Source organism: Amphiura filiformis, chromosome 3 (assembly GCF_039555335.1).
Source record: "Amphiura filiformis chromosome 3, Afil_fr2py, whole genome shotgun sequence".
Lineage (NCBI taxonomy): Eukaryota > Metazoa > Echinodermata > Ophiuroidea > Amphilepidida > Amphiuridae > Amphiura > Amphiura filiformis.
The window spans coordinates 34,319,895-34,345,650 of NC_092630.1; the positions used below are offsets into that span (position 1 = coordinate 34,319,895).

The 25,756-nt window shown below is 35.4% G+C and overlaps 1 protein-coding gene across 1 annotated transcript in view; it reads left to right on the plus strand.

Moving 5' to 3' along the window:
- LOC140147206 (plexin-A2-like) overlaps positions 1-24,366 on the plus strand; it is a 148,509-nt gene extending 124,143 nt beyond the window's left edge. The window contains exons 17-37 of the mRNA XM_072168986.1: positions 2,854-3,030; positions 4,292-4,385; positions 5,966-6,226; positions 6,691-6,861; positions 7,801-8,041; positions 8,733-8,875; positions 9,460-9,581; positions 11,103-11,168; positions 11,701-11,775; positions 12,252-12,318; positions 13,078-13,224; positions 14,624-14,780; positions 15,728-15,831; positions 16,378-16,462; positions 16,641-16,729; positions 17,135-17,245; positions 17,802-17,959; positions 18,664-18,811; positions 19,711-19,851; positions 20,949-21,023; positions 21,593-24,366. Coding sequence (XP_072025087.1) covers positions 2,854-3,030; positions 4,292-4,385; positions 5,966-6,226; positions 6,691-6,861; positions 7,801-8,041; positions 8,733-8,875; positions 9,460-9,581; positions 11,103-11,168; positions 11,701-11,775; positions 12,252-12,318; positions 13,078-13,224; positions 14,624-14,780; positions 15,728-15,831; positions 16,378-16,462; positions 16,641-16,729; positions 17,135-17,245; positions 17,802-17,959; positions 18,664-18,811; positions 19,711-19,851; positions 20,949-21,023; positions 21,593-21,739 — 2,779 coding nt within the window. The 3' untranslated portion in view covers positions 21,740-24,366. The remainder of the gene's footprint in view (positions 1-2,853; positions 3,031-4,291; positions 4,386-5,965; positions 6,227-6,690; positions 6,862-7,800; positions 8,042-8,732; positions 8,876-9,459; positions 9,582-11,102; positions 11,169-11,700; positions 11,776-12,251; positions 12,319-13,077; positions 13,225-14,623; positions 14,781-15,727; positions 15,832-16,377; positions 16,463-16,640; positions 16,730-17,134; positions 17,246-17,801; positions 17,960-18,663; positions 18,812-19,710; positions 19,852-20,948; positions 21,024-21,592) is intronic.
- The last annotated feature ends 1,390 nt before the right edge of the window (positions 24,367-25,756 follow it).

Consider the following 25,756-nt stretch of genomic DNA (forward strand, 5'->3'; position numbering starts at 1 on the left):
TCGCGTTGCGTATCGCGCAATCTGTTAACGCACAAATACGCGACGCATACGCGACGCTTATCTGCATGCGTGGCGCATCTTATGGAAACACCACGGAAGCACTGATGTCACAAAAACCTAGTGGTCAAATGGCTCCGTTTTAGCTGATAAAATGTGGGTTTTTTCAAGTTCTTTCCCGATTTAAATATCAAGTTATGAATGGATTTCGCTCAAACTTCTCAAGGGGCTGTGGATTTACCCGATGTTCACGTAATATAAGTTACAAAAGCGAAAACTGTCGCATTCTCCTGTGAGATTCGATGAAAGTGCAAAATGTGACCACTTTAAACTTCAACGGCCATTATTTCAATGTTCATTTTCTCGGTAAAATGACGATTTAGGTACACGATAACTCAATAAATACAGCATCTATAGGTAAGCAAATATGATCATCGTAAAAAGCATGATCGACTCAAGAAACGGTTTTCTCATTTTTTATATTTTGGTCTATTTCCGATTTTGGGCATCATTTTGTACAAATAGGCGTTTTTGAAATTTTAAAAAGTTCATTTTGATGCCTTATATGGTCAATATCTCAAAAAATAAGGCCAATATCAAAAAAATAAAAAAACGTTTTTGGAATGGAGCCTCAAGATTGAGCTAAAAACAAAATAAAATATTTTGGAAAGAGTGTTTTTTGTTATGATGTACCTAACAAATATTGCCAAAAACTCACTTTTTGTGATTTTCTTCAAAATTGTTGTTTTTACCCCAAATCTGTTTTTATATTAAGATTTATTGATGTCTTGCCTTCATAAAAATGTATACTTTTTTATGTTTTGCGCGAATAATTACAAAGTTATTGCACTTTTACTACATGCATGTCTGAGAGTACACAGCCACCTTAAGGGGGCGCAACACTAAATAAGCGTCCCATAGGATAACGTGTGATTTCGGCCTACTTCGAGCGCAATTCCTGGCGTCCCTGTAATACTTGGCAAAATAAATTTGGTATCAAATTAAAGCTGTGTTTCTGTAGATTCCAAAACTTTTGTCGGCATATATCGATGACCGTTGACTTTTTTCGCTATTTCGCGGTGCAAAAAATATGGCCTAAAAATATACTAAATTCACCACTCACATTTCAAAATCGGAAGTTGTCTTCATCCGCCACAGAGAATTGCTTTTGAGATTAAATGTCCGGTTTTTTCTGCATCTTATCATTGAAGACACTTGTCGAATTCATATGAGCTGATTTTGAGTGATTTAAAGTGAACATGTCGGTAGATATGGTCGCTACAATCTTCTATTCACTATGGACTATATTAGCCGAATTTCGTTCTTACATAAAATGCGTAGTGATTTAGTGTTGCGCCCCCTTATAAGGATTTAAAAGTTTTCAAAATCCACATTTGTCACTTGTTAATTAAACTAGAGAAAATTTGTAGCTCAACACCGAAGATTTCATGTCTCTGCGACATTTCGTTCAAGAGAAATGTTGTTTTAAAGATCAGTGCGAAGCGTGGAAAATCGCATATTTCGACTTTTCCCCAATATCTAGAGTTTGTACAAAACTCACTAAACTGGTGACAGACAACAATTTAAGCACGTCTTTGAACCAGGTTTAATTTCTTTTCTAGATTATCTGTCTTGCCATTTTGTTTTGGAAAGCACTTGTTAATGAGTGTAAAGTATAAACACCCCCCCTGTTTCAGTAGTAACAATTTTGATCTTTTTGCATAGGCCTACTGAATATGCAGCAAAACGGCTTCATGCAGATTAACAATGTCTATTAACTTTAAAACTCGTTTTTGAGCCTTTTTGAAGATTTTTGGGTACAATTTCTAGACTTTGAAGGCGCCTGCTAGGCCAACAAAGCGTTTTTCCCAATAATAATTCATCAGGGTGACTTTTTGTAATACTTGTTTAGCATCATGATTGAAATAGAACACATTTCATGAAACGCATTTCTTATTTTGCGCGAAGAATGTAAAAAGAACGCGTTCATAGCGACGGCCGTTACAAGGGGGCGCAACACTAAATAAGCGCCCCATAGGATAACGTGTGATTTCGGCCTACTTCGAGCGCCATTCCTGGCGTCCCTGCAATACTTGGCAAAATAAATTTGGTATCAAATTAAAGCTGTGTTTCTGTAGATTCCAAAACTTTTGTCGGCATATATCGATGACCGTTGACTTTTTTTCGCTATTTCAAGGTGCAAAAAATATGGCCTAAAAATATACTAAATTCACCACTCACATTTCAAAATCGGAAGTTGTCTTCATCCGCCACAGAGAATTGCTTTTGAGATTAAATGTCCGGTTTTTTCTGCATCTTATCATTGAAGACACTTGTCGAATTCATATGAGCTGATTTTGAGTGATTTAAAGTGAACATGTCGGTAGATATGGTCGCTACAATCTTCTATTCACTATGGACTATATTAGCCGAATTTCTTTCTTACATAAAATGCGTAGTGATTTAGTGTTGCGCCCCCTTAACATGTTTATTTGTGTTTCTTTATCATGTGTTATACCGTAAAGATTTGTCTAATAGTGCACATATGGGCTTCTTTTCTAGTAAATTTTGCGTACAAATAAAAAGCTCCCTCCTGAAAATCCCAACAAGAATAGTTTCTTCACTTACTCCATTGGAGGCTCCAGAAGCTGATGGTACTGTAGTCTGTAGTAACAATTTCAGGTCAATATCTAGATGCATGCAGTGAGATATCAGCTACCATTGGGTCTGATTGTGTCATGAATAGGTAATGTGATTTCATCTGTCTGGTGTCTGTCCTCTGTACTGTGTGTTTATAAATGCATCTAACCCATAATATGGTCAATTGTTCTAATGCTACTTTATGTTATATTCTAGGAGAGACAATGTAGTGAATGAAACCACTGCTACATGTCGTACTACAAGCTCTGCTGTGGACTCAACATTCCCTTTAGTGGTGTCCTTTGATGGAGCAATCAGACAATCACAAGATATGTTCACATACAGACCCAACCCAACTGTGGCAGATGTACAACCACGCAAAACTATTGAAAGGTACACAGCCTCTACATGTTTTGTGCACAGGAGTTAAAAATTAATTACACTTATGAGCTGAAGCTTGTATAAACTGAAACTGATTCATCATGTTTTTATTGTGCAGCAGAATGTTGCTACAGCAAGATTTGCCCTTCATTTGATTTTTTTACAATGTATTTTCATAATATTCTTTTAAGGTGTTCTTAGTGGACATGTTCTTTTATGTTGCTTGCTTACAAGGTGTCCCAGAATGATTAGCAATCCATGTGACAATTTCCATATCATTTTCAGGTTTTACTTGACCAATAGCATGATTTAGATACCAATATTTTTTCCAAAAACTTGTTTTATATGAGAGCATGCATAATTTGCTATGAACTTCAGATTGCCAAAATAAGACATTGAACTTTAGATGCTATACCAGGGGTTCTCAACTATGTTTGCTTGTGGGCCATGGAGGGTCAAACTAGTTTCACTAGGGGCAATACACCTTATTTTGCTATGTTTACTCTACATTTCAGAGCTGCTCAAGGGCTAACCACTGTTGGACCATGGGCCAGATCTGGCATGCCTATTGAGAACCCATGTGATACACTGATACTTAAATTTAACATATTGGATAACTACAGGCTGTATCAAAATGATTGGTCCCCATCAGTATTGATGGTTATTGAAAAGCCTGCCTCATCCAAGCTTCTTGAAATGACCATAATGTATAGTTATACGACTGTTTATCACATCAATCAATAAACTATGTTGATCCTATGTTACATTTTGATGTGGCAGTCACGTTCATATCACTGAAAACTGATGGGTACCAATCATTTTGATACAGCCTGTATATTACAGTGTACTTTGCGAAACCATAACTCTGAAGTTAGTTGTATGAATTGGCATGGATTAATTAGTGTGATAGTTACTGTCCCTGTGTTACAACAATGTTGCTTTGGGGACTATGTGATAAGACTGTCTGGTGGGTTGGGTGGGAAGGCATGCAGAAACTACCATTAATCCATTGCTGACAAACTCTAGATGTCTGTCTAGTAGTATCATTCAAAGAGGCATAGCATCAAATGTAAATTTACTTCTATTTCTAGTGAGTTCCAGTATTGTGAAAGTATAGGTATCTTCATTTTTCTGTACAAACTCTAGTGTGTCATTGTTTGGATGAAACTCCCTGCACACGCCCACCCCTACATCATTAGAAATACACACCTGACACACACAAACAATTCATTGGACAGAGGTATTTACTCTCATTTGATGTATTTTTCCACAGTGGTGGCATTACATTGACTGTTACAGGGACAGGATTCAACTTGGCTCAAACACCTCAGATGATAATGTATGTAGGAGATGAAGAATTTACAGAGGTAATGACATCTTTACATAATCATGTACTTCCATATCAAAAGGATGCACTTGTCGGCTGCTACAAGTGTCACTTTTTACATAATAGCTAGGAATATATACCAGACTCATCTCAAGTGGAGGTCATGTCAATTCATCACCATGTCAAATGGTTTAGGAATGCTAATAACATTCCTAAACAAGATGACTTGGGAATGATTAAGAGTGACCACCTTTTGAGATGAGTCTGGTATATATTCCTAGCTATTATGTAAAAAGAGACATGTGTAGCAGCTGACAAGTGCATACTTTTGATATGGAAGTACACAATTAAGGATTGTCTATCATCCTGGAATTGTACCCAGTCAATCTTCATTTCCCCCTCCCCCCTCTTGTTCAATCTTGCATATGGCATCATTTGAGACATGATGGCAAAAATGGTCTCAAAGAAGTGCTTTAATTTAATCACAGACGATTTTGATTTGAAGTAAATTGGTGTCAGATGACCAGAAACAGTGCTATTGAACATGTACTGGCAGCAAAAAAATGTATGTCTATCTCTTGTATTGTTAAGATTTAATTTTCCTCTGTAATGGGAACGGTTGTCCAATTCATATAATTTTTTAGATAATTATAATGATTTGGTGGATGTTTTTAAATAAATTGAAATAGCTTAGCTTAAAATGTAGTAACATACCTGGTAATTTCTTTTCAGACTTCTCACTTACACAGATTAAAGAACCAAATATTTAATTTTAGCAAATTTGAATCAAATTGTTTTCGCTGATGGATAAGGTAGCAGTAATTAGTTTCATTGGAAATTTGTGTCAGTTAGTACAAGGACATTTCTTTGAACTTGTTGTAAATATCACAGACATCACAGACAAAAGGAGTGTGAGAGAAAGAGAAGAGGGTTGGTGCCTGAGTACAAAATTATGAGTCTGTGTTTAGAGAATAATGACCTTTTTTTCCTTTCCAAGCTTAACTTAGAAACCATCCACATTAAGTATGTCTTTGAATGTGTTATAATTGAAGACAGAGGAAAAAAGACCAGTTTGCATCTGATGTCATCTGTCAATCAAACTCAAGCATGGTTTGTTTATGATGATGACTTGCTGCAGTGAACACGACAGTACAACCGGGTGCCTTATTGATAATTTTGTACCTTCAAACACACAAACCATCTCAAATTTCTTTATTGTACGAAACTTTCTTTCCTGAAGGAACCATGTCACCAATGCCTAGAAAAGTTGCTTTTTGCCTTGTAAAAGTACATAATTTTTTGCCATTTTCTGCTATTCCTTTTCTCCGATCGACACCATCTCAAAAGTTAGGTCTTTATAGTAGAAAACTTCCTTTCCCAGAGAACAACAGTGCCTAGAAAAGTTGCTTTTTGCCTTGTAAAGTTGTAAAAGTACGCAAATTTTCGCCATTTTCTGCTATTCCTTTTCTCCGATTGACACCAGATAAATCAGCCTTCCTTTTACGTGCTATTTAACCCATCAAGGATTGTAGGGAATTTGATTGACAGTGACGTCAGACGCAAACTAGTCTTTTTATCTCTGTCTTCAATTATGTGTTATGTCTCACCTATCAATCTCAGGATTGTAAGATTCACAATGACACTATGATGATTTGCAAGACACCGAATACCGAGACATCTTCTGACAACATCTCCAGGAAAAGACGAGAAGTGATCCCACTTGGAGACGCAAGCTTTGGATTCATTATTGGTGATGTCACAGAACTCTTGAGATGGGCTGATGATAATAATGTAACCATAGAGTACTTTCCTGACCCAGAGTATTATCAATTTGTGGAGAATCCCAAGAACACCAAAGAAGGTGCCATTGAGCAGATTGATGTAAGTAAATTGTCGACTTAAATTATTTTGTGCATAATTTGGCCATGTAAATTTTCCATTAAATTGACAATGTAAACATTTTTTCAGTGCTAGTGTACATGGTCAGAAATACCAGTCTGAATGAGTTCATACATCCCTTTAAGTCAAAATTGTGTCAAATATTATGAAACTCTCCCTGTAAGGATTCAAAATTGTGTCAAATATTATGAAACTCACCCTGTAAGGATTTTTGTTTTTGCCCATTTGTGATAAGAAGTAAGAAATACCATCCAAGCTACATGGACATCAAGGCCATTCATTTCATTTTGTGTTTCTGGTAGGATCAAAGGTACATGTGATATTTTAATTAAAGTCGGGTTAAATTCAAGTTGATTGTTTAATCACAAGTAGGCATTCACAAACCTGAGATACATGGATTTATAATTTTCTTACATCAATATCATTATACTTATTACTTTTCCCAGGGACTTAATCTTGATGCTGGTAGTTCTGAGATTGATGTAACTGTTTACATTGGTTCAGTAAAAGCTGTGGTGGAGACACTGGATGAATCAGTTCTTACTATCACTGTACCAATTGATGACCCAGGGCGTGAATGCATCAATGGAACTACAACAAAACATACCTGTGTTGTGGTGAGTTCTGAATTCAGCTGCAGACATTTCATTTTCAAATATGAACATTTTGCTGTTACATTCCCATAAACTGTGGTTACACATATAGCCATGGATATATGTGACACGATCTGGTCCATGGGGGCTAAAGGAGGCATTTTTGAAAATTGAGTTACTGTAATTATTACATTTTTCATACAATAGGCTACCATTTACTGCAAACACCAAAGGTCTAGCATACTTGGTTCTAAAGTTATGAAATTTTTTGATATATATTTTCTTATGTATTTTATTGTTTTCTTACTCCATATTTTTACCTTTTTCTCAGTTTTAAATTTGCCGCCTTTGGCCCCCATGCACCAGATCGTGTCACATATATGGTGTGCCACCTACCTCAGAAGCCTATACATGCATTTAACAATGATTCCTCTTTTATATGGGACAGGTCAGTCCAAAGATCACTGGGTGTCCTGATTAGGTCCATGATATGATTTTGGTCCATGTTTGTAGGTGTTATCTTACCATAATAGATGTGTGTTTGTGTATGCATATGGACAATCATACGAAAAATAGGTCCAATAGGAAAGAAAAAAGTTTTAAAGAAAAGTCTTTTTTATGCAATATTTTCTAAGTATACATGACACTGATATACTACTCCATATTCGAGAAAAATACAGCACAAATGTTTTTGGATTAAACAAACATCTTGTTTTGTCAAGCTTAATCCTTTTATTGGAACTAACTGGCAATAAAAGTGAAATTTAATATTTGGTGATATTTTTGGAAATAATTGCCAAAAAAAATGCATTTTAGGGTGTTTTTGTATGCTGTTACAATCAAGCCTAACAACTTGTACAAAGTAAATTTCGGCCTATGCAAAACTGTTTTTTACTTTATATAACCACTTATAAAAATCAAACATAAAAGAGTAAGATTAAGTGTTTTCAATTACTTTGACAGGTGTACCATGGGAACTTACCACCCATTAATATTGGTACTCTTCGTTATCCATCACCTGGAGGAGGTATTGATTCTGGAGTCATTATAGCTATTGCTGTGGTTTGTGTTATACTTATTGGGACTCTCATACTAGTGCTGGTTCTATATCGTCGCAAGGTGAAAGGTCATCAAGCAAATATTGATAAACTGCTTATAGAAATGGAAGACTTGGAAAGCAACATTGCTTCTGACATACATGAAGGTATGAAACACACACACCCCCACACACCCCCAATGCCCCTACACACCCACCTACCTCCATCTCCACATACATGTAAATACCTGGCAATCATGGATGGAAATACACATTTTGTTTGCCTTACCACAAACACACAAATTTTTATTTTATTGATAGCCTTATTTCACATTTGTGACCGTACAGCACGAATGAGCCGTAAATGTCCTCAATTGTATTCTGAGTTACAGTGTAAAATGGGCATGAAGGTCATATTCATAGGTACCTCAATTTGGTGCTACGTGTACCTCATTTAATGAGATACACGTAGCACCAAATTGAAATACCTATGAATATGACCTTCATGCCCATTTTACACTGTAACTCAGAATACAATTGAGGACATTTACGGCTCATTCGTGCTGTACGGTCACATTTGTAGAGTTGTATATAACATATTACACTATTTGCAATCTATCGACACCATTCGGCCACATTTTCCCTGATTGATGTTTGAAAAAAGTACACATAATACACACTCACATCCACCCCGTACACCCACCCCACACATATAAACACACACAGGAAACATATTCACACCAGCTTCCCAACAGACACAGAGCAAACAAAAAAGCACATATTATACAGGTGGCCAAAATATCATGTGTCAAAATAGAAATTGGAAAATGATTTTAAAAAACTTCTTTCAAATTTTCAGCTTTTGTGAAACTACAGACTGATGTTACAGATCTAACAAGTGACTTGGAGGGAACAGGCATGCCATTTGTACCACACAGACAGTATGCCATAAGTATGTTTTTTACTGGCCTGGAAGCAAGACCTATGACCTACGACCCAGAGGTAAGTTGTAAATAATAGTTAAATTTTACCAATTAGTGATAAAATGTATGATTTAAAGGCTATTGTGTGATATTATTTGCAGTGAGGGCTGTTGGATTTGATGTCAGCTTTTATCTAGCAAATAATGAAATATTTGTTGGATAAGACATACCATAGTTGTTGCTGGTTGATTAGGAAATACATTTAAAAAAAATATTTTTACCAATTTTGAAATAAGTGGAAACAACAAAATAAAAGGATTATATGCTACTTTAAATTATAAAATTCTTTAAAATAATTAATAAAGACTCTTGAAAAAATGAAGGAAGCAGCCTCATAATCACAACATGTTGGTGCATCAAAAGTATTATTGTGACACAATCTTTGAGATATAGGGCCAAAGTAAGAAACAATAAAATACAAAAGACAAAAGACAAAAAAAGTATGCCATGAACTTAGGGATTTCCAACTTCAGTAAGCTGAGGTTCTGAGCAAGTTAGAAATGGTAATAACTAAATTTTCATAACTTTCATGACTTGCTTTGGGCATGTCACAAAAATGTGCACTGCTGATTTTGAACATTTCTTTTTAACTTTTCTTCCCAGGACTGTGATGAAGCTGTAGAAAATGCTGTGACAAAATTGTCCAAGCTGCTGGGTGACAAGACATTTTTGATGGCAATGATTCAGATTCTAGATGATGACAAGTCTATACCAAATAAAGACAGGCAAGTTGTGCATATTGCAAACAATCTATCAATCATCAATCAATCAATCAATCAATCAATCAACTGACCAATCAATCAATCAGAAGATGATAAAGTTTATGGTAATGAAATTGGTTCTAAAAACTGAAAATGCTCTCTTGTAAGCTTTTGAGGTCTTCTGTAGGCATGTGTGAATGTATTTTTGCATTGGAGATGATTTTTTTGCAGTCAATCATAAATTAATCAGAAGATGATAAAGTTTATGGTGATGAAATTGATGCTGAAAATTGTTCTTTTGTAAGCTTTTGAGGTCTTATGTAGGCTTGTTCAAAATATGTATTTTTGCATTATCTTGACACCCAAATAATGTGTCGAGGCAGTAAAAGCGTAAATAATGGGTGAGGCGCGGCGAACCCATTAATCTAAACGTTTTTACTGCTGAGGACACATTATTTGCGTGTAAAGGAAAATGCTGTACCCTATTCTATTACCACAAAATAGTGCGATTTAAAGAGAAAATATCACATTTTTGCCCAAATATCAAGGTGGAGCGCCCACACGTAGCCAAAGCGTAAATGATAGCGAGTATTGCAGAATGCGTAACCAAGCGTAATGTTTTGCGTAGAATGCGTAACAACGCTAATATACTGCATCGCGATTAGCTGTGCGCTGTGATGCGAGAAGAACATAAAGTTTGTTGCCCTGGCCACTTTATTGCTAATTCTATTACCCCCACGACCCATTATTCAAAATCGCGCACTGTGATTTGTTGAAACGCAGCGTCACGTGACAGACCATTAATTAGCGATAAAGTGGCAAGGGCAACAAACTTTATGTTCTTCTATCATCACAGCGCACAGCAAAGCGCAGAGTAGGCCTACCTACACCTGCTTATGTAGGGGAGAATGGAATGCCAGGGGTGTGTTATTGTATGTGCATACCTGCTTATAGGGGAGAATGGAATGTTAGGTTGTGTTACGCTTTGGCTACGCGTAGGCGCTCCACCTTGAGGTAAACAACTTGAAATATTTGGGTAAAAAATGTGATATTTTCTCTTTAAATCGCACTATTTTGTGGTAATAGAATAGAAATAAAGGGTGCAGCATTATCCTTTACGCAAAATAATGTGTCTCGGCAGTAAAAGCGTTTAAATAATGGGTTCGCTGCGCCTCACCCATTATTTACGTTTTACTGCCTCGACACATTATTTTTGTGTAAAGGATCATGCATTACCCTTTATTTCTTAATTAATAGTCTTTCACATGACGCGTTTCAACAAATCACAGTGCGCGCTATTGAATAATGGGTCGTGGGGGTAATAGAATTCTTGATAAAAGTGATATGTCACTTCAAATAGCCAAGTTTGATATATATCTTAAATGAAACTGAACTCATATCCTCTTCCCATATTACTGTCCAAACTTATCTGCCTTTCTTATTGTGTTATATATGCATGATGCGCTTCAAAACAGCACCATGAGATCCATTTGGTGTTTATGAGTTGTATGTTGTAAATCCCTATATATTATTATTTATTTACAGATTATCAATTGCCTCCATGCTGACTGTGCTTATGATTCTCGAAAACAAACTACCATACTTGACAGAGTAAGTTACAAAGATTTATGAGAAAGACTTGTTGTATCTGATAAAATCTGTGCATTTGACTAGCTGTGGGACAATCATAGCATAATTGAATCTGTGAATTCCACAGTGTACCATGCTCAATGTTATTAATTAATCCTCAAATATTTTAGTTGGTGTATGCATACTATTGGCATGGCGCATGCAATGATATTTCAATTGAACTACAATAAAATCATATCTATAGTTTGATCAGCTTGCAATCAGTTGCCCTTATAGCATCACAGATTAATATCAATATCTTGTGACATGCCGCCAAAAGTATCACAAATTATTAATTCAAGCCCTATACTTTATTTAACACGCTCAATATAGACCAGACTTGTCAACTATATCACTCTTAATGTGGGTCTACTTTTCAGAGAAGTGGTAAAAGCCTAACATTTTCTCCGATTACAAGCTGATCAAATAGTCATTAATGTCTAATCAATCCCCAACAAATAAGGCTATTTAATTTGATGATGACCTATATATCTATCCCATGCCTTTGTTACAGTGTGATGATGACACTTATGACAGCTCAAGTCCAAGATGCAATTGAAGAAGAAAGACCTACCAGACTGTTTCAAAGGTAAGTATCTAAGAAATGTCATCTGCACTTGACTCACATACTGTAAAGATTCGCCTAATTAAGAAATAAAGGGTAATGCGTTATCCTTTACAAGAAAATAATGTGTCAGAGGCAGTAAAACGTAAATAAAGGGTGAGGCACAGCCGATCCCATTATTTAAACGTTTTTACTGCCGAAAAGTGATTATTCCAATCCTTTTTAAACAAATATCTAAGCTGTTTAACAACTCATTGATTGAAGTGGAGAATGGGAAATGAAAATGTCCAAATCAATTGAAAATGTTTTATCTAAAATTCAATTTAATTAATTAAAAACTTGTTTGCCAATTTGCAACTCGGAACTTGGAATAGCTATATCAGATCTTTAATAATGTTGCAGTAATGTATTCCCAATTAAAGAAAGTGAAACATGTAGAATTTGTCATTTTGTAACCATTTGCATGCACTTTTGTTTCATTTCTCCCCACTTTGTAATAGAACTGAACTGATCATGGAGAAATTATTAAGCAACTGGATAGCCTTATCACTGTATGATTTCTTAAAGGTATGTATGATAACTGTCATACTGTAAAAGTAGAAATTTTCATGAGGTTTTTATTTTCATGAATTTCATGAGTGGACATAAAAATGAAAATAAAAACTCGCATAAAAATAACCTTTTGCATTAGGTTGCTATTGTATCAATTTCAAAACCGTAAAATTTAATTCTCGCGCAATTGACAAAATCTTCAAAATCGCGAAAATATCTTCTCGCGAAAATATTGACTTTTACAGTAAATGTATAAACCTGGGAGTCGATTCACACATATATTTCTCTTTGAGGGTGTGCTATTATAGCATATTAATAATGACTATGTATCAATCTCCACATACTGTGTAATCATGTTGCCGTTGTGCGCAGCCATATGCATACTGTACACCCCAAGCGACCTGAAGTTTGAGACATTGACCTAGCTGTCTTAGATTTACATGGCTTGCGAAGGCATCCTCTACCCACAACCAGTATAGTTGGGGTGTTGCCAACTGCATCGGAGGTAGCAGTGGTCATGGCCCATGGTCTTATAACACGGCAAAGCAGCCACTCAGTATAGGGAGGTTGATACAGTACATCTTGGGATATATTTGATGAATCTTGCCCCTAGTTTTTAATCACATGTATATGGATACTGTTAATCGTGAGCTTGAAGTAAACACAGTTTATTAATACATATATCAGGTCCTGTTACAAACACATATTGGGGAGGAATAGTTTCTATCTTGGCTAATTGTGATTTCTTTGTTTGTGTAACATGTAATTTTACAGGATCATGCTGCTTATCCACTGTTCTTGTTGTACCGTGCCATCAAGTGTCATACAGAAAAGGGACCAATAGATATGGTGACTGGCAAATCCTATGTATCACTCAATGATGAGAATATCATCGGTGAAAGATTGACTTATAAGGAACTAGTAAGTTTACTATCAGCGTTTTCCTATTGAACATACGGTATAAGGCCCAAAAAAAAAGGTTTGTCTCAAAGCTCGCGCGCACATTTGTAAAATAGTGGGATTTGGAAAAAAAGAAATGCAGAATTTATTTTTTTATAGTTTTTCCAGAAAATTTCGGCAAAAATCAGATTTTTTTCTCAAAATACCATGAAAAAAGTCGGGAATAAAAATTAAAAAAAATTGCATTTCGCATTTGTTTTCAAACCACTCGTGAGCTTTGAGACAAACCATTATTTTTTTTTGGCCTAATAAAGAATCATAACGGTTAGAGATTAAACATTATATTCCTGCTCACAGTGATTTTCTACTGCACTAAATACCAGGTAAATACCCAATGCCGCTGATGTCATTTGCATATTTGCCGGTTGTAGGTCATCGCGCAATGCATGATCACATCCTGTGGCAAACCGGAACACAGAGGCTGTGGTTTTCCATTGACAAAAGACAGTATTTTCTACTGGTAATTTTTAATCCACAAACCGGATAAAAGCCGGCTTTTTACTCCAATAGAAAAAACGCTGATCGTGTGCAAAGGAAGCACCACAAATTTGTTTCCAGGAAACTGAATTTCCAGGGTCTGCTGGACAATTTGCCAATAATGTTGCATTTTTTGCACCAAAAGTGGCCATTTCACAGATTCCTAAATTTTGACTAGGGGAAAAGCCTGAGGTTGGGGGCATTTGTCACCACTGATTGTGTAGTTTGTAGTGTTTTAAAAAGCTTATGTGGAATCATATTATGGAATGCCTAAAAGGTGTTATGGTAAATATTATACTGAAATAAAGGGTAAAGTTAAAGGCGACGATCCTGTATAAACAGTGATCGGAGTGCCCATCTCTCTTTCATTGGCGATTGGGCCAGACTCCTCCATGTAATGTTGCTATAGGGGATCGCTACACCTCCTCTATAGCGAGTCTGTTACCTTGGCAGAGAGGAGTAATCGAGATAAAGTGCTTTACTCAAGGGCACAACACGATGGCGTTGCCGGGGCTCGAACCCGCAACCTTCTGATTATGAGTCAGTGCCCATTCTGCTAGGCCACCGTGCTCCTACATACTGAAATGATAATACATTTTTGAAATAATTTTCTGTTTGTGATATTGTTCTCACAAATATTTAACCGACTAAAGTTAGTTCTTGCTTGACTTAAGATTAATTCCAAGAAAGGCAATGATGGTATGGCAAGGTTCTTAGTTAGATTATGATAGTAGAAGGATTTCAGAAAAATGTCAAAATAATGGAACTTTTTTTAAAGAATTGCAATGGGAACAAGTTCTGATCTCCAGATATTTTTAGCCTTTCAGCTGTTCTGTCACTTTCATCTTTGATAATAAATAATTGTATTTCTTGTCTCTGCCAGGTATTGGACATTATCGTCAATGAAGAAGATGGGGAGAAGAGAGAAGTTGCAGTCCTTGATACTGATTCCATTGGTCAGGTTAAATGCAAAATATTAGATACCATCCATCGGAATAAACCGTATTCAACCCGTATGCAGCCTTGGCAGGTAGACCTGGGTAAGTATATAGACCATTTATGCACCCCCTCTAATACTTTGCATCGAAAAAATGAGACTATGGCATCAAATTATAATTCTTGACACCACTGTACATGTGCATGCTTAAAATTGTCACAAAATGCTACTGTGCATTCTTTTGGGCATTGAGCATACACACTGGAATTTGATGGCAAAGTCTCAATTGTGGCACAAAGTATTTCAGGGAATCTAAACGTCAACTACATTCATTTAGAGTCTAATAGAAAATGTTGAACAGATTCTATGAAAATTAGTCTTTGTGTGAGCCTTTTGCCATCTATATAATTTCTTAACATATTGGACTAACACTACAGCTATATGGTTTTTCACAATGTACCAGTAATGGAAAGAAAAGAAAAAATTTTTAGTCATTTTTCGGCACAAAAAATGTTGGCAAAAATGATGTCATGGACATAAACAACAATCTCTTAATTTGCATATAGCTGCTATTCCACCAGCAAGTTCGTCCAAATTCCTGGTTTGACGGCAGTCTAGGTATTTATATACGATGTCTATGAGTGAATTGCCCTTAGCCCCCATGTATTTTTAGTCACGTTTATTATGCTATGTCCCTTCAATCTAACCACATCATTTAGCCTTTATTATAGTGAGAATTCCAATTGAATGAACGCAGCTTTCAACAGTGTGACGCTTTTTTTGCGCACACTGCGTGATGTACACCAGCGTGTGCGACTCTGCATGAGTAACGCGGTAGTGAATCCAACCATTCCAACGCACTCGTGATTGGTTAGCATTGTATCCAAGGTCGTGCGTTCACGTTGTAGTTTGAAACAGACGATATACGATCGTGGTTGTATCGAGTACAGCTGTTGAAAGCTGCGTTCATTCAATTGGAGTTCTTACTATAGCTGGTATGTATAATGTATTGGACATTTTTCTCATCTTTTATTATTTTCCATTGCATAGAATGGCGCATTGGCATAGCAGGTCACCTGACCCTACAAGACATTGACATATCATCAGAATATGAACTAGGCTGGAAGAAAGTTAATACACTCAAGCACTTCAGTGTAAGTTATCTTCACTTCACTCATGGTGAAAAAGATTTTATGTAAAGATTCACATAAAAAAAACCCAATGCGATGATTAGTTTGTTTGTCATTAAATATCATCCTGATGTTTTGTTGTTAGTCCTCACATCGGAGCAAATTTTGAAGCCATATCTTTCTTGGGGCTGTGGCCCTTGTACATTCACCCCATCATGTAGTCATCAATGTCATTCATCCATTGGTCTACATACATATGGTGTGTGATTGATCTGTAGTCTGACTCAGTGTCTTGCCCACTACTATCTTTTGGTACTTTCTTTTACTCAGATACACAATATGTTCTGTTTTCAATAAAAGAATGAATGAATCAAAGAATGAATTGATCAAAGAATGAATGCATGATTTGATTGATCATTGAATCAATCAAGTAATGAACCGATTAACTAACAGTCCCCATATCCCACTAACAGACCATATAAGTAATTTCTTTTTGTAAATGGAGGTATTGACATTTTCTAGCTTTACTTATCAAAACAAAATGCAATTCTCTCCCCCCTACATTTACAGGTTCCCACTGGTGCTAATTTTGCATTGGCATTACGGCAGGAAGTGCCAAATGTTACAGCGGCTGGCAATGCTGCTACTAGATACAGTAAGTGAACACTTGTGCATATATGTATATATAATATTGATGTATAATATGCTTTAGTATATATTAATATGATGGACATTCTGAATTCAACATAGACATTCCAAGTTATATTAGATCTTATGAGTTATGAAGTGATCTAGCATTCATTTCCTTCATTCTAATTGTTACATTAATCCAGCTAATATACATGACAGTACAAGTCTCCCTAACATCACAGTGTCTATGGATGACACCCAAGTGGAAGATGGAGTACAGTTATGGCATCTGGTAAGCTATTCAAACACTGTTCTTATGTTCTTACACTTCAGTTCATTCTCTCATTCCAACCGATTAGATTTAGAATGAGAAATATTGTTTTGTAACTATATTACACATAAAGAGTTATATGAGGTTTTTTTTATTTGCATGATAAACAAAATTCAGTATATCTTTGCCACCACCATCTTGCCTAGCTCAGGGTTGTTACCTCTCCTGTATTCTGCAAAAGTTTCAGAATGATGATGATTTCCCTGACAGCCCTTCACACCTATCACAGATTCCTACAATGGTTGTACAATCTCCTACTGGACTTCCTTAACCACGTTTATCCTCATAACCCTGGTTTATGATACATCCTAAGCCAAGGTTATGATACATGCTAAATCAGGGTTATCCTTATAACTTTATTTGCAGACAAAAGATTGCGATGAAACACAAGATGTTGCTACGCTTAGCAGAAGGAAGTCTTTGATACTGAAGAAGCAGATCCGAGAAGTAACCTTCCCCAGACTTCTGAGTACCAAGGTCAGCAACAATTTATGTAGATGGTTTTTATTGTGTGTTCTTGTTTTTCCTCATGTAAATGCAGAAACAATCTCTCACATTGTGGTTTCATTTTATGATTTCTCTCAACATTTAATGGTCAATAAAAAAAAGCTGGCTGAGCTGACAGTTAACTTGCAGTGAAACAAACAGATTTTACTTATAAGGAGTTTTTCCCACTGAAATGCACCATATTGACATATTGGAAGTTTGGGTCCGGTACTGTTTAATGATTAGTACATGTTGTTTGATGCAAAAACAGCTTTATAGAATTTTAACACACTTGCAAAATGATTGCTACTTTCTCAATATGACTCTTTGGGCCAAATCTACATGCAACCTGTTTTAAGTGTAGGTAGGGGATTGTTAGGATAAAATTTTATGATAAGAGTATATTGTTACTTGGACTCTAAAGAATTAGATGATTTAAGCCAGTAAATCTTTATTCTTAAGACTCAGTTGTACAATATGTAACAATTTTTTTATATTATCAATTATATATATAGTATGATAACCAATAAATGGTATTTGACAACAGGGCATTGTGCAGGAGTACATGGACAGAATGTTTGCAGCCATACTCAACACAGAAGATGTTCCTATTGGTGTAAAGTACATCTTCGATACCTTTGATGGTCTAGCTAAGAGACATGATATTGAAGATGAAGGGGTACTACACAAGTGGAAGAGCAACATGTAAGTTGTGGCCTACCTGTTACTGGCTTGACTATCCAACCATTTGAATGTCTCATTAAGAGATCATGTCAAGCATGCAATTTACATTGTGTATGTTTCATGTTCTCCAATGTCTTTTAATTAACTTTAGTGTCACATTTTGTGAACCAATTTGCCGACCTATTAAACATGGACAGAAATTGAGAGCGATACTTTTTCATGCAGTTCGCTGTTGAATTGTTGTCATTATTATTTGAAAGGATGGCCATAATCTTTATGATCACATAATTATAAGCATGATCACATAATTATAAGCATAATCCTATTCCTAGCATGATTATGAAAGGGCATATATAATGAAAGACAGAGATAAAGAACCTAGTTTGCATCTGATGTCAGGGCAAAGGCGCGCCCTGATTGGTTGCCGACCACTGCCGTACTGCATTTTCTGTCTAGATGTCAGAATTTCAGACACTAATTTGTCTTTCATTATACCTAAAACTACAACTATGAGACATATTTCTGATATACCTGTAATAAATTGATAGTGCATTGATATTTCTTATTACTCAAGCTAATTACTTCTCTGTCAGCTTATGTGGTTGCTTTTACAGTCCTTATTGTTCTTGTCATTGATAAATACCACAGAAGCTGCTCAGTAATTAAGCATGACCAAATGTAAACATAATTACATATGACCAATACCAAACTATTGTTGATTTCAGATTGCCATTGCGGTTCTGGCAGAAGATTATCACCAATCCACAGTATATCTTTGATATCAATCAGCCTCGCAGTGTAGAAGCCAGTCTCAGTGTCATCTCACAGGCATTTTATGATGCATTCAGGGTTAACAATGAACAGATCACAAAGGTAGCTACACAAATAACTCATTTAAATAAGTGACAATTAAGGGTCAAAATTAGTGGGAAACTGGAATATGTTCATGCTCATATCTTGAGAAAATCATTTTATCATGCAACAATTGATATCAGAACATGTCCCATCATGTCACAAATAATTATTAACAAAAAAGTCTTTTCATTGTCAAAGTTATTTATATTTGAAGACTGAGTCTTGTTAGAAACAAGTTGTTGTTTTTCACCCTTTACTTATGGATATTGCATTATTGGATTATATTCACAGAGGGGAATCTGGTTATTTTGATGTCAAGGCTTCTCTAGGCATTAACAGCATATTTCTGTTTAGATAACGCTGATGGGTTAGTGCCAAGATAGCTATGACCTCCCGCTCAGCAAGTTGACATTAATTCCTGAAATTAAATGGGCCATGGGCTCTAGAATAGATCATTTCTATTTCACAAGAACAAGAATCAGAGGAAAGTGTTTTACTCATGTACTTTGCTGTTTAGTGATGGCCTGTCAGGTTTTAAGGCTAGTCCTTTGTTGTGAATACAGGTGGAAGTAAAATAACATGATAGTCTGTAACATGCTCATTATATGACAACATTCTTGAAGGTATGTAAGCACAGGACTTTGGCATATGACAGAACAGTTATTGCATTAAGAACGAGGTTAAATGTAACACTATTGCAAAAACCGATATATCAATTTTCTCAATTTGAGACATTGGCAAATATAACTGGTCAAATAAAAAGAAAATAATAAGAAAATATATATTTTCCCAAATTTAGGGCACATGTTGGTGACAATATCTCAATTTTTAAGTGGCATTTATCTGTTTTTGCATCTGAACTCTTTATATGTTATCTATCAGGTACAAATAATGTTCCGTTATGTTTTCAATGACAGGATGCCCCATACAGGAGACTTCTATACAATCGTGAGATACCCAAATATCGTGACATGGTGAAAGGGTACTACAGCAGTGTGTCTCAGATGCAGAGAATTACCAAGTCCACACTTGATAAAGACCTCAGAGATATTTGCATCGTAAGTTTTTTACTTCTATCAGACCAAAGACAGAGAAAAAGCTTGGAGAGCAGTAGTAATGGCAACAAAGCCGGAAAGTGTAGACATGTTGATATGATGCTTTTTATAGATGACTTTATAGCAATATCCGAAGTAGTTTGAACAGCTTTCAGCCAAAAATGGGAAATTCAAATTCATATGTTGGTTTTTTTTTACCGAATTGCTGCTAAGCTACCTATCCATCCAGTCTGCCCTTGTGCCGTTGTCTTGTTTTGTGCTGCCTTATTGTGTTAAAAACTTTCTTTTACCAAGAATTTGTCTATATTAACCCTAACACCAGTAAAAACCACAAAATACCACGATGAAAAATTCTGATCATGCATGCATCCCAGGGTCTGCGATGACGCAATCACCCTAAGTGTGATATGCTCACGGAATTGCTGACGGCAGCAATAACCCGTCCAGCTACCGGTCCGCGATCGTGTGCTTGGCATGCGGGGGGTCAAAGGTTCGAATCCCGGGGGTGCCAAGTCAAAAATTCTTCTTCTTGAAAAATTCGGATCTTCTTTGACTTCCGATATCAAAAAGCATGGGTCAGTGTTAGGGTTAGGATTATGTGCTTGTAAAGGATCAGAGGCTTGCCCAGTAGTACCATATCCTGTAATTTGTTCTCTTTTGTACATTTTTTTAATATAGTTTGTTGAAATAACTTGTAACTTATCAGGAGATATTCAAAGGTGTTGGAAGGACTCACCCTTTTGGTGACCTGTAATCCAATCAGGCATTGTTATTTGTTTTTCCTTTTTGGATATTAAATGCAATGACAAATTGAATGAATATCATAATGGAGTCACCCAAAAGCAGAAAGTATAGTATTCAAGTTTGTTCTGCTTCTATAAGGCGGAAAAATTAAGCTTCATAACACTGTGTATTGATATAGAATGGCATGCACGCTGTTGGGCACAGTGCTTACACTATTTGAGTGTTGCGTAATGCATGACTAGCCCACGCCGAATAATTTCAAAGTCTCAGTTTGATTTGGTATGATCTCAAAATTTATACTTACAATATCCAATTGTGCTTGATTGTTTACTTTGTGCATGTCATTTTATTTCCAGAAATTCACTGGATTGTTCAGTCGTATCAGTACCCTTATTGAGCTGCATAAGTTCCTTGTGAAGTACAGGAGTAAGGTAAGGGAACTCAACAAAAATATACTATTAATGTAATGCATTACAAGTTATAAGGAACCAATCACCATTTGACATAGAAACAAAGCAGTTGTTAATGCTTTGCGTGCTAGCCATGCGCTTCAACGGAAGTTTTGAAATATTTTCTCAAAATATCAAGAGCTATCTTAAGAACTACTGAACCAATACTAGGCTTGTTTGTACTCATTTTAATGCATTTTTCATGCTGATTCCAAATATGGTCATGAAAATTTTTATTTCTGAAATTTTTGAATTAAAAAAAAATTGAAACATGTCGTCTGCAGTCAACACCCGCGTGAAGAGAGTTAATTGCTACATGTTCATTCTTTCATGAGATCCAAATATCTTTACAATTTTGTGCTCTTCCTTTGCCTTGTCAGATGTTGTATCCCACTAGATCCCCCGTCATGAATCATTGAAACAAGTTTGTTAAGATGCCGTCTCTTGGTTTGTCTAAAATTATTACATTATTTCAATGTAGCTTAACCGGTTTCACATCATATAACAATTATAATAACGACAAGTATTTTGTTTAATTGCTTCTTTTTCAGTTGCTGGAAGTTCTTGAAACGGATGAGATATATGCAGAATCGGGTCTATCAGAGAAGCTGGCACAAGTCTTAGATGCAATGCCAGCATCTCTAAATGAACCAAGATATGTATATCAGCAAGATGTGCAGCTAGACGATGAACAATAAGTGGCCATTGTTTGATTTCTGAATGTGATAGCAGAATTTATTAATGGACCTTTTTGTGCAGCCATTTAGGCTCTTCAGCTGTAACTACTGGAGTGAGATATTTGGCATTGACACACAGATCTTTACATAGCCTACTAAGTTATACAAACATGATGTACAAGCGGGCTATATTTTTTACATAGGGCGGTTTAGTCTACATGGTAACATTATGCTTCTCAAATATAGATATATGTATGTTCTCTTCAAGATGAAAATAAGAGAATGTGTATGTTTTGTTTTGCTATGATTTTCTATGTAAAGAAGTTACTACACATGTTGACAACAATAGCTCTGCCAGGATCATGTCATTGTAATATTATTGTTTTCCTTTGTTCTGTATAATCTTGATAAATACATAAATGATTGAAAATGTAGTCAAGACAGGCTTTCAAGTCCTTTCTGATATATAACACTGAAATTGTACCCAGCATTTGTTAAATCAGACTGATACATGTTATTTTGTAATTAGACTGATACATTATTTTGAAAAGTAGAAATATTTGTAATTTGTAGGAGCTTTAAAGTGAAGAGTATGCAAATAATGTCTCATTAGTTGCAGATTTTTTCAAATGAAAATTGGATAAAAAAGAAAGAAATTAAAGTCTGCATTTAAATGCTGCATTTAAGTGTCTTTACACAGAGACACCCAACATTGACTGAAATATAAAATGTTATCCTTGTACAGTTGCTTTCAGGCTTATCACTTGTTAACACACCTTTATTACAATGTATATCCGTACAAAAATGCAAAAATAAGATTTTTTTGCATGTTTTTGGTAAAAGATGTTCTGATTGCAAATAATTTAACTTGACTGAGTCATGTTTCATTATTATGGAGACATGGGACTTTTTATATTAGGGGACATAAAAGACAACTATTTAATTATATTCCCACATTCCTACAAATTTAGATAATAGAAACAGGTATTTTAGAGAAATTACCCTTAACATACTAAAACTGGAGTTCTAGTGCCCTTAATAGGTGCACACTCTCCATAGTAATATGTGTTACAGTTTCAGAAAGGAAATTATTTTGTAAGTAATATAAATACAAAATGAAGAATTAATTCAAGTGGTGTTGTCTGCCTTTGTTTTAAATGTCCATCCCAGACCAAGGTGATATTTACTCTAGCTTTTGCCTTTTCTTTGTTATTTGAAAATAACTATGTTGTACTTTGTATATATTGCATTTTTACTGAAAAGAATATATTTTTACACAGAATAATTGTACATATATTTGTACTATTTTTAAGTACTTTTTTTTAAATTAGTAATAAATTGTGTATTTAAAACACTGATTGAATAAATAAGGTTGTTTTGGGTTGGGGTCAAATGCTGTTTAGCTCAGCTTATATATTTAGTATTCAAGATATAAGATATTATTATTAAAATGAAAAATGAAATCTTTACAACAGATATGGCCTAAATATTTTTATATGTGCATGAAAGTGTATGCTATTGATTTAGATGTTCATTGGATGTAATTCAATCTAGTACACAAATTGAAACATGACATAATTGCCATTTGTAAGACCCTGGAGGTTAGCTTTGGCCACTCTTTGTTATTACATAACTTGTACTTTGCATATACACCAATCCGAGAAGCGTTTACTGTATTTGGCCCTCTATTGACGGCAACACAGATGTACCAGAGCGGGAGATTTAATTCGTAATTCAATACTCATGATTGTGTATTGAATATCACTGTTGTGTACAATTCCCGGGTACAATTCTGTATAGCACACAATAAATAATGGATAGAACCCCCAACCTCGGGACACCGCAGTTTTACATCGGGGACACCGCAGTAATGGCGAAGTCGGTTAGGTGTATATTGTATTTTTGCTGAAAAGAATATACACTAAGCCAAAAAAGAAACTTATAATTTTTCACAAGGTCATATCTTAAAATCATGTCTATCAAAATTAACCAAAATTACACACAGGATTGCCTCAATACTCTACTCTAAACACATGTCACTAACTATGCAGTTGTCCAACTGACACAACAGCAAAATGCACTGACATGCAACACCTTCCTGGACCACATTCACAGCGCAACAGATTTCTTTGGCTGGGTTCCAATTATACGCCTGTGAATGTGATCCCGGAAGCTGTTCCGTGTCAGTGTATTTTACTGTTGTGACAGTTGGACAACTGCTTGGTTACTGACATGTGTTTAGAATAGAGTATTGAAGTAATACTGTGTGTAATTTTTGTTCATGTACAGGCGAAAAATTGGAACCCAGCCAAAGAAATCTGTTGCGCTGTGAATGTGGTCCAGGAAGGTGTTGCATGTCAGTGTATTTTGCTGTTGTGTCAATTGGATAACTGTTTGGTTACTGACCAGTGTTTAGAATAGAGTATTGAAGTGATCCTGTGTGCAATTTTTGTTCATTTTTATGGACAGGATTTTAAGATATGACCTTGTGAAAAATTATAAGTTTCTTTTTTGGCTTAGTGTAGTTTTACACAGTCATGAATTTTTGGAGTTTATATTTCAAAACTTGTTTTTAAACTTGTATATTTTTAAAACTGATTTTATATACACTACTCGAAAAATTAAAGGTTTAGACTTATTTTTTTTTTTTCAAAAGCATCAGTAAGATTGTAAATCAGATGAGTGTAATTTCATTTAATAGACCCTATTGAATACTACATCATCACGGCAATGTCCACCAATATGGATTCCACAGAACAACACATAAAACATGGTTTGAACAGGTGATTCAATTGTCATTTACATACTTGAAACCTGTTCCACCAACATGGCTGCCATTTCAATTGTTATGCCATTCCAGTTGGTTTATTTGATAGGGTCTATAATGCTTTGGTAACAGAGCACTTGCACTACTGAGTGCTGAAGTCATATGACACATAGAAACACTTTTCCAGTACCATGACATCATTAGAAAAGAAAAAAAAAATGACATTGAAAATTAGGATTGTTAGTTTCTGATCCTTTAAATATTTGAGTAGTGTAAGTTTGCTTCAAGTTGAGTCACATGCTGGTCAGATCAGCTTATATTTTACAGTATTCAAAATTTTTATATTATTTTGTATTGGTTTACTCAGAGTTTCACAACCTTTTTGCCTATATGCATCAGCAACACCTAATTCTATAGAAATTATATTATGTGTGACTAAATTATCTAACTTTATGCTGATAAACAATTAAATTTTGAACTTCCATGTCTTACTGTAGAATACCAGCTAAATAACTTTCACATGAGTGGCTTAATGGTATAGCCTTACAGATATTCAGTTATGTGTATTCCTTCATTACAGTACTGTTAAATTACAAGTATTTTTTAACCTGGATGCATTCCTATTAGTTCAATGTGAGCGATGAAGTTTTGATAGAGTAACTTAAGATTTATATCATTCAATTAGTTTTGCTTTCATAAACACACCAAATATTCTGATCTTGGTGGTTTTAACTGTTCATCAATAGATATCAACTGATGATGCCTTGACCCTAAATGATCAGTACTTGGGTTTAAGTCAGAAACTGATTCACATTATTAGCCATCCGGACTTTTCCAGAAGGGAATAAAGGTGGCAAATTGTTACTTTTGTTATTTTAAAATGTTCATTATTGTGACATTTTTGTTTATAGATATTTGTAGATGTAGATATAATATTTTGCAGTAAACCTTTGATGAGTGCATACTACCGTGATGTTGCAAAGTCAGAGCTAACATTCAACGAGTGCGGCGCAAAGTTCATTCACAATTTTCCACTTGGCATCAGCAAATCGCCTCAGCAGCCAATCAGAGACAAGTGCATTTCAACGCAGTAAATACATGATGTACACTTAGAATACGCTCTCTTCAAAGCAGGTTTACTGCAAAATATTGTAAAAATGGTTCTTGAAATATGTAAATCAAAGAAAAATGTTTTAAGATATATCTTATTATTGTAAAGTTATTATAGTGAATATGACCTGTATCATGTCATAAGTGGCTTCACCTACAAA